The sequence below is a fragment of the Dipodomys ordii genome, unplaced genomic scaffold, assembly GCF_000151885.1.
Source record: "Dipodomys ordii isolate 6190 unplaced genomic scaffold, Dord_2.0 Scaffold14, whole genome shotgun sequence".
In the NCBI taxonomy this organism is placed as follows: domain Eukaryota; kingdom Metazoa; phylum Chordata; class Mammalia; order Rodentia; family Heteromyidae; genus Dipodomys; species Dipodomys ordii.
Genome location: NW_012267230.1, coordinates 14,486,283 through 14,495,582, shown reverse-complemented (window position 1 = coordinate 14,495,582; position 9,300 = coordinate 14,486,283). Strand labels below are relative to the sequence as shown.

Below are 9,300 nucleotides of genomic sequence, written 5' to 3'. Positions count from 1 at the left end.
TTTTTTTTGTGGGTCCAGGGGTTTGACTCAGGGCCTGGGCTCTGTCCCTTATTTTTCTCCAACACTTGAGCCACACCTCCATTCCTGGCTTTTTGGTGGTTAATTGGAGAGAAGAGAAGAGTCTCATGGACTTTCCCACCAGGACTGGCCTTGAACCAACCTCCTCAGATCTCAGCCTCCCTCAGGAGCGAGGATTACAGATGCGAGCCACTGGCACTCAACCCAAGTGACCCTTTTGTGGCTGCAGGCTGCGTAGATGGGGAAGGACTCCAACTCCAACCCAAGAGGAGGAGAGGAGACTGAGTTCAGCTCACTGGGGAACTTGGCTGCAGAGGGCAGGCGCACAGGAGTGTGGCTGGGGAGCCCTGGGTACCAGGTCCGGAGAGCATCTCTAAGTGGAGTTGGGATGAGCCAATAGGAAGAAAGGGGTGTGGCCTGGGTGCATGGATGCAGGGACTGCTGGGAGGAGCCCAGTTGAAGCAAGGTCCTCCCACAGGACGGAGGCAGGAGACAGGCGTGGGAGAGTGAAACTGTCCACCCCTCATGGGCACTAGAAGCCAGCATGATTGTGCGTTGATGAAACAGGGTGCAAGTGTCAGCGTCTGCCGCCCAAAGGCGGGACTGAGGCTGAGTCCTAGCACAGAGACCGTGGATCTGAACAGGCTGAGGTGTTTCCGGCCTATCCCAGGATGGTGATTTTTGAGAGGACGGACGAGGGTGCTTTCACGCAGCCTACCAGGCCGGAGCTGCACAGTGGTGTGATTTCCTCCAGCTTCATTGCATAAGAAGGATTCAGGAAGGGGAGGGTCCGGACGCCGGGGAGGGGGAGCCCCGGCCTCTCCCCCGACACACCGCCCGCTCCACGCGCCCCCTCTGAAGGCCCAGGACTGGCTGACGCGCTACGGCTACCTGCCGGCCCCGGACCCCGGCCAGGCCCAGCTGCGCAGCGCCGCCCGGCTGCGCGACGCCCTGAAGCTCATGCAGAGGTTCGCGGGGCTGCCGGAGACCGGCTCGCTGGGTAGGTGTCCCGCCTGCTTGACCGTGACCCAGCAGCGGTGTGCGTGTGTGCGTGCGTGTGTGCGTGGGGGGCGCGCACACGCACTCACGGTTCTGAGACTGGAACTCAGGGCCTGGCGCTGGTCCTCAGCTTTCCCCCTCGACCCCTTGAGCACACAGCTCCACTTCCAGCTCTTCCGTGGGTCACTGGAGATCAGTGTGTCTCCCGACTTTCTTGTCCAGGCTGGCTTCGAATTGAGGTTCTCAGATCCCAGCCTCCTGGGCAGCTAGGATGACAGGCGTGAGCCAGCGGCACCTGCTCCAGCCGACGTTAAATCTCAGCCTGTGACTGGGTCCCAGGAGCTGGGAGGATGCCCATCTGAGGCCTGGTCCTGCCCGGGAGGCTCGCCAGCCTTCATCTTAAAATAACCTTTCTAGGGAATCTGGGGTGCCAGGCCATCTCAGGTTTCTGGCTACAGTGGCGGACAAAGCTGATGTGTGCCCACCCCTCTTACGGCACTTAACATGAGGGAGGCAGACAGCAAATCCGTGTGCAAAATGATGTCAGTCAGTGCTGAGTGCTGTCCTGATGTTGTCTATCTTGGTCTCTCAAACTTAGGGTCCCCCTGTCTCGGCCTCCCCGAGTGGCTGGGATTGCAGGCACCTGCTGCTGTTCCGGCTCTGATTTTCTGTTTTACACAGTTGCTGGTGAAGGAGAGAGGGCAGGCAGTGGGCAGGACCAGCAGGAGGTGGTGGCAGCACTGGGGGAGGGGCGGGTGGTAGGCTGGAGTAGGGGTGAGGTGTGGATTCAGTGTGGATTTTGGAGGTAGAGCTGAGGCCTCTTCTGTGGAGTTAAAGGTGGGGGAGAAGGATCTGGCTAGCTGCGAGGCAAGATTTGGTTGTGTGCTGTTCGCTCTGTGAACGGGCAGCCTGAGCAGAGCCTTGGCATTACATCCTGCCGCTTCAACCAGTGTGGTTTGACCTTAATTTGAAGATGAGGTGGCGGCTGAAATGGTGCCACACTAGAAAAGGGAATTCCAGGCAGCCCTCACCCAAGAGGCCCAACACCGGGCGCCCACGGACCCGCCCACCCCCGCCTTCCCACTGGGAATTTCATTGGCCTGATGGAGGGGGACAGGAGCCCCAAAGGAGGACACCTTGTCTTCCCCCAGCCTCCTTTCTAGAGGGTCTGCTGGTGGGGTACGAGGCCTGGCTTTCAGCTCTGAGCACCCAGGAATGCCCAGTCCACCCAGAGTCACACAGGGCGCTGCCCACCGGGGTCAGTGGAAATCACGTGGCATGAATGTCTTCCAGAGATGCCAAGGTTCAAATGTAGGCTGTGGAGCCTTTGGCAAATGTCTTAGCTTCTCTAAGCCTCGGGCTCTCTGTGTAGAAAGTTAGGTGGTAGCCCAGCCGCGGATGGCTCACGCCCGTCATCCTAGCTACTCAGGAGGCTGAGATCTGAGGACCGGTTCAAAGCCAGCCTGGGCAGGAAAGTCTGTGAGACTCTTCAATAAACCACCAGAAAACCAGAAGTGGCGCTGTGGCTCAAGTGGCAGAGCCCTGGCCTTGAGCTGAAGAGCTGAGGGACAGCGCCCAGGCCCTGAGTTCAAGCCCAAGGATTGGCTCACACCCTCCATTGTCTCCCACAGACCCAGAGACCATAGCTGCCATGCAGAAGCCTCGCTGCTCGCTGCCCGACGTGCTGGGGTCTGCGGGGCTGGTGAGACGCCGCCGCCGCTATGCCCTCAGCGGGAGCATGTGGAAGAAGCGGGCCCTGACCTGGAGGTCTGTCCCGGCGTCCCCCTCCCCGGCCGGGTGGCGTGGCCTCCCCTCCCAGCCCCGCGCTCCCTGTGTCCTCTCCCCAGGGTGCAGTCCTTCCCGCAGAGCTCGGGCCTGAGTGCGAACGCTGTGCGCTACCTCATGAAAAACGCCCTGGACGTCTGGGGCGTTGAGTGCAGCCTCACGTTCCAGGAGGTCACTTCCCAGGAGCCCGACATCCTCATCCACTTCGCCCGGGCCTACCACCAGGACAGCTATCCCTTTGACGGGCAGGGTGGCACACTGGCCCACGCCTTCTTCCCTGGGGAGCACCCCATTTCTGGGGACACCCACTTCGACGATGAGGAGACCTGGACTTTTGGATCAAAAGGTAAAAATCTCCCATGTCCCAAGAAATCCTCTCCCCAGCTCAGTCCGTCCTGGAGAACTAAGCTGAAATTCATGGAGCATACAAGGCCCTGGTGACTCACGCCTGTAATCCCTGCTGCTGGGGAGGTTGAGATCTGAGGATGGAAGCTCAAAGCCAGTTTGGGAAGAAAGGTTGAACTGATTGGACTGAAGCTCACCCACATTTGGCTGATTAAGTTCCTTGGAGCGGATGTCAATCAAATCTGCAGTATACTGACTGCAGCCACAGCTGGGCATCGCCAAATTCACAAATTAAGCCTCACAGAGGCCGGCGGGTGCCCCGCTGTGTGTGAGCTGGGCTGGCGGCTCCCAGCGTCCACACACCCTCTCTGCCACCTCCCTGTAAGGCAGCCCAGCTCGCAGAGTTGGAGCAGGATGAGCACTGGTGACTCAAGCCTATAATCCTAGCTATGCAGGGGGCTGAGATCTAAGGAGTTCAAAGCCAGCCCGGGTAGGGAAGGCTGTGAGACTCTTCTCTCCATTTAACCACTGGAAAGCCAGAAGAGGAGCTGGGGCTCACGTCAGATAGTACCAGCCTTGCGCAACAAAAAAGCTCAGGGACAGCACCCAGACCCTCAGTTCCAGCCCCAGGAACAAAAACAAAAACAAACAAAAAAGCAGCTGAGGCGGAAGGGGACTGGCGGACTTACTACACACATGGTGACACAGCAGCCTGAGGGGGCAGCGGAAGTCAGTCCGCAGCCGGTGCGTTCCCACAGGAGGCCCCCGGACGCGCTGGCTCCGTGTCGGTTCATTCTGCGTGTGCGTGTGTATGCCGGGCATGGTGCTACACGCCTGCTGTCCCAGCACTGGGGAGCATCAGGCCAGCCTGGATTACAGGGCGAGACACACACACACACACACACACACACACACACGCACACACACGCACACACACACAGCCTAGGCCACATGGACAAGGTCCCGCCCTGGAATGCACAGGGCGCGCAGTGAGGAGCCAAGTGGAGTACCAAAGGGAGATGTGACCCTGGACGTCTGAGGGGTGGCGGGGGGCAGGGGCAGTGCAGGGGAGGGCAAGGCTGTACGGCAGGGGAAAGCCAGCGGCAGGGTTTGGCCATCGGGGATCTGAAAGCTAGCGACGGGAGCTGTCCAGTGGTGATGCATTCTGGAAGTAGCCCTGGCGCAGGGGAGGTGTGGGGAGAGGCAGGGGGCCAAGGTGCCGGGCAGGGCAAGTGTTCACAGTGCTTGGATGTTCCGTGTGTGTGTGTGTGTGTGTGTGTGTGTGTGCGCGCGCGCGCGGGTGCAAGGGCTTCCGCTCCCGGCCTGGGTGCTGTCCCTTCACTTTTGTGATTGAGGCTGGTTCCCCACTACTTGAACCCGAGCTCCACCTCCAGCTTTGGTGGTTCGTTGAAGAAAAGAGTTTCATGGATTTGTCAGTCAGGGCTGGCCTCCACCCGTGATCCTCAGATCTCAGCCTCCTGAGCAGCCAGCGTGACAGGCGTGAGCCCCCGCAGCATGGCCTATCTCCCACCACAACTTGGACTCCTCCATCCTGGGCTGGGTTCCCCAGAAGCGGAGCGCTCCTCGTGGAAATGGTTATGCAAGCAGTTTCTCAGGGGAAAGAGAAGCAGGCGAGGGTGAGAAGCTGGGTGAGGTTGTGGTCTCAGCCGGAGAGCAGCCTGGTCCCACGGAGTTCCGCAGCAGGCACACGTGTGCATGCGTGTGTGCACGCATGTGGGGGGGGTCGCTCTCCCCGGGCCTGTGGATCAGTCATGAGCTGCAGGCTGCTGAGGACGCCTGTGTGGGGAAGGGGCAGCCAGGGCTGGCGCCGAGACGGGGATTGGCAGCCAGGGACAGGCGGCGCCATGACAGGGCTGTGTCCTGCGGGAGCAGGCGGCCAGGCAGGCTTCCGTATTGATCCGCAGTGCTGGGATGGCCCAGGGCCTCAAAGTGCAACCGCTGAGCCACCCCTAAGTCCAAGCCGGTGGATTCTGCCACCACTTGGGGTTCCTCCATTTCTAATGTGAACAAGTTCCTCACCCTCAGGGCACTGTTTTCTCACCTGAGAAATGGGAAGAGGCCTTCCTGGCAGCAGTGTGGTTTGTGGGCTCTTCATGGGCCCCGTGGTGATCTCTCAGCTGCCAGCGCTGTGGGGGCTGGGCCTGCCGGCACATAGGAGGATTCTGGAGGGTTGGGAAGGTCACCAGGAAGAAAGCAGCAAAAGTGAAGGTCAAGTTCAGAGCCTTGGAGAGCCCCGGGCTGAGGGGTGGGCCGCGGGGAGGGGGGTTAACGGAGGTGAAGGGACAGGCTGAGGGGGATGAGACAGGAGCGAAGGAGGAAGTGGTCAGACACAAACAAGTCCAGTAAAGTTCCCCGGCCTGGACATGGCCATCCGAGAACAAGTGACCTTTCCTTTTTTTTTTTTTATTTTTTTTGTGGGTCCAGGGGTTTGACTCAGGGCCTGGGCTCTGTCCCTTATTTTTCTCCAACACTTGAGCCACACCTCCATTCCTGGCTTTTTGGTGGTTAATTGGAGAGAAGAGAAGAGTCTCATGGACTTTCCCACCAGGACTGGCCTTGAACCAACCTCCTCAGATCTCAGCCTCCCTCAGGAGCGAGGATTACAGATGCGAGCCACTGGCACTCAACCCAAGTGACCCTTTTGTGGCTGCAGGCTGCGTAGATGGGGAAGGACTCCAACTCCAACCCAAGAGGAGGAGAGGAGACTGAGTTCAGCTCACTGGGGAACTTGGCTGCAGAGGGCAGGCGCACAGGAGTGTGGCTGGGGAGCCCTGGGTACCAGGTCCGGAGAGCATCTCTAAGTGGAGTTGGGATGAGCCAATAGGAAGAAAGGGGTGTGGCCTGGGTGCATGGATGCAGGGACTGCTGGGAGGAGCCCAGTTGAAGCAAGGTCCTCCCACAGGACGGAGGCAGGAGACAGGCGTGGGAGAGTGAAACTGTCCACCCCTCATGGGCACTAGAAGCCAGCATGATTGTGCGTTGATGAAACAGGGTGCAAGTGTCAGCGTCTGCCGCCCAAAGGCGGGACTGAGGCTGAGTCCTAGCACAGAGACCGTGGATCTGAACAGGCTGAGGTGTTTCCGGCCTATCCCAGGATGGTGATTTTTGAGAGGACGGACGAGGGTGCTTTCACGCAGCCTACCAGGCCGGAGCTGCACAGTGGTGTGATTTCCTCCAGCTTCATTGCATAAGAAGGATTCAGGAAGGGGACCTAGCCCGGAAGCTCCCTGCGACCAAAGAAAAGGCGAGAAAGGAAAATGAGAGGAGATCCGCATGATCGAGACAATGTCCTCTGATCACTCAGAAAAAGTATACAGAGACCAGGCGGGTGCCGGTGGCTCACGCCTGTCATCCTAGCTACTCAAGAGGCTGAGGTCTGAGGATCGTGGTTCAATGTCAGCCCAGGCAGGAAAGTGTGAAACTTTTATCTCCAGTTAACCACCAGAAAGCCCGAAGTGGAGGTGTGGCTCACGTGTTAGCACACCACGCTTGATGAGATGCTCAAACTCCAGTACTGGCACACAGGCGGGCACGCACGCTGGATACAGAGCATCATAAGATGTAAAGCCAGTGCGGAAGTTCATCCCTTACCTGCATTTGAGCAGCACACCTGAGGGCACTCGCAGTGGCATCCCTGGCTCTGCCCCCACCCTCACCCTTTCTGTACCTCAGTTTCCCTCTCTGTAAAAGGGAGAAGAGGAGGCAGAAGTTTGGAGTGTTTCTATTCTTACATTCTGTTCGTCTGGGCTGAGGGCAAGTTGCTTTTCTTTCCTTTTTCTAGTTTGTTTTTTGGTAGGGGCACCTGAGTCTGAATTCAGGGCCTCCTGCTTGCTAAAAGTTCTACCACTTGAACCATGCCCCCAGTCTCAAAAGTCAATGGACTCCATCACTTCCAATAATCTCTCTTTCAGTGTCACTGACCCTGGCTAGAGATTTCCACGAATTAGATCAACATCTGCTGGGGCTTGTCCAGCTCTCCTCAGTGTCTTTGGGGCGGGGCCTCTCCCTGCCGGAGGGGTAGATTGATTAGCAGGAAGAGGCTCTGGTCCTGGCTGGGGCTGGATCCCCGGGGAGGCCTGCGGTGTGGGAAGAGGCCACAGCTGATCTCTGAATGCAGAGGTAGCAGCAGGCTGTGGTCTGAGAGTGCCTGCGGGGTGGGGTGGGGGAGCCCCAAGTGCTGGGAAGAGTCAGGCAGAAGGCCAGTGTGGGGCAGGGTAGAGAGCCCAGACATGGGGAGGGAATTGAGTCTCTGGAGATGTGGACCACAGGACGGGGAAAAATAGCAGAGACTAAAGCTGAGAGGAGGGAAGGCGGCAAGGGCTGGGACTCTGGAGAGAACTACAGGCACCCTGAGTTCCTGCCTCATCCCCCCTGAAAATAGTAGTGTCTGCGGGCTTCCTCCCCATGGGAAAAGGCCTTACTGTATACACACACCTCTCTTCTGCCCTCCCGTGGGTCTCTTTAGTCTTGGGTTCCAGTGTCGCACTGCCAAACAAGGCTACTCAAAGGTATCTGCTGACTGGGACCGGTGCAGTGGTGCACACCTGTAATCTCGGCTACTGGGGAGGCAGAGGTGGGAGAATCCGGAGTTCCAGATCAGCCCATGGGAAATTAGGGGACACAGTATTAACAAGAGGGCTGGGGACATGGCTGAAGCCGTAGTGTTTGCCAAGCAAGCCTAGGTCCTGGGTTTAATCCTAGAGATGGGGGACAGACAGACATTGCTGCATGGATGAAGGAAGGCAGGAATGACTGTCTGCCCAGCCCCAAGGCTTCCTGCGGGTCACCAGCCCAGCCCCCAGGTCTCCTTCCCTGGTGAGGGGCGCCTTTATCTCAGCCCCCTGTCCCCTCCTCCTCCAGACGATGATGGAATCGACCTGTTTGCCGTGGCGGTCCACGAGTTCGGCCATGCCCTGGGCCTGGGCCATTCCTCCGCACCCAACTCCATTATGAGGCCTTTCTATCAGGGCCCGGTGGGCGACCCCGAGAAGTACCGCCTGTCCCAAGATGACCGCGACGGCCTGGCGCAGCTCTATGGTAAGAGGAGCGGGGACATGCGGACAGGCCGGGCGGGGGCCGGGCGGGGGCTGGGAGCCCACCCCTGCCTAACTCACTGCCCACAGGGAGAGCATCGAACACCCCCTATGACAGGCCCACCAGGAAGCCCCTGGGGCCCCCAGACCCGCCCCCGGCCCCGCCCCCCGACAGGTGAGTGCCCAGGGGTTGGGCGATCTTGAGTGACCTGTTCCTACCTCAGTGTCCCCCAGAGGCTGAACCCTGCCCTCAGGGCTGTGGCCTAGGGTCAGAAACAGGGGGAGCCCAGGCCCCAGCTCATCCCCCTTCCTCCCCAGCCCCTCCACACCCGTTCCCGATCGCTGTGAAGGCAATTTCGACGCCATTGCCAACATCCGTGGGGAGATCTTCTTCTTCAAAGGTGAGGCTCTTGGGTCGTGCCCCCCACCCCCCCATCCCATACTTAGCTTCTGACACACTTCAGGAGGCCCACGCGGGCTGCAGGGTTTCCTGGCAGTGGAACTTTTTGTTTGCTTGTTTTGTTTTGGTCATGGGGCTTGAACTCTGGCCCTTCAGCTCAAGGTGAGTGCTCTTCCACTTGAGCCACAAGCGCCACTTCTGGTTTTCTGGTGGTTTATTGGAGATAAGAGTCTCGCGGTCTCTCCTGCACCGGTGCCAGGCCTGCTGTTGTTTTTCCTTGAAAAAGAAAGTGGGGCTGGTGGCTCACGCATGTCATCCTGACTCTGGAGGCTGAGATCTGAGGATCGCCGTTCAAAGCCAGCCTGGGCAGGAAAGTCCCTGAGACTCTTATTAACCACCAGAAAACCCGCTGAAGCGGTGGAGAGCTAGCCTTGAGCACAAAAGCTCAAGGCGAGTGCCCAGGCCCTGGGTTCGAGGCGCACATACATGCACACTCGAGGTCTTAGCAGGCCGCATGCTGCTCACCCCAGGTCCGCGCAGCCCCCCGGTTTGCAGGCAGACCCCTCGCCCACGTGGCCCCCGCCCCGTCCCCCCGCAGGCCCCTGGTTCTGGCGCCTGCAGCCGTCGGGACAGCTGGTGTCGCCCCGGCCGGCGCGGCTGCACCGCTTCTGGGAGGGGCTGCCGGCCCACGTGCGCGCG

The 9,300-nt window shown here is 59.4% G+C and overlaps 1 protein-coding gene across 1 annotated transcript in view; it reads left to right on the top strand.

Annotated features, from left to right (window-relative positions):
- The first annotated feature begins 256 nt into the window (after positions 1-256).
- Mmp25 (matrix metallopeptidase 25) overlaps positions 257-9,300 on the top strand; it is an 11,085-nt gene continuing 2,041 nt past the window's right edge. Inside the window, exons 1-8 of the mRNA XM_013011231.1 lie at positions 257-376; positions 880-1,018; positions 2,649-2,784; positions 2,865-3,148; positions 8,029-8,205; positions 8,292-8,376; positions 8,520-8,602; positions 9,200-9,291. Coding sequence (XP_012866685.1) covers positions 257-376; positions 880-1,018; positions 2,649-2,784; positions 2,865-3,148; positions 8,029-8,205; positions 8,292-8,376; positions 8,520-8,602; positions 9,200-9,291 — 1,116 coding nt within the window. The remainder of the gene's footprint in view (positions 377-879; positions 1,019-2,648; positions 2,785-2,864; positions 3,149-8,028; positions 8,206-8,291; positions 8,377-8,519; positions 8,603-9,199; positions 9,292-9,300) is intronic.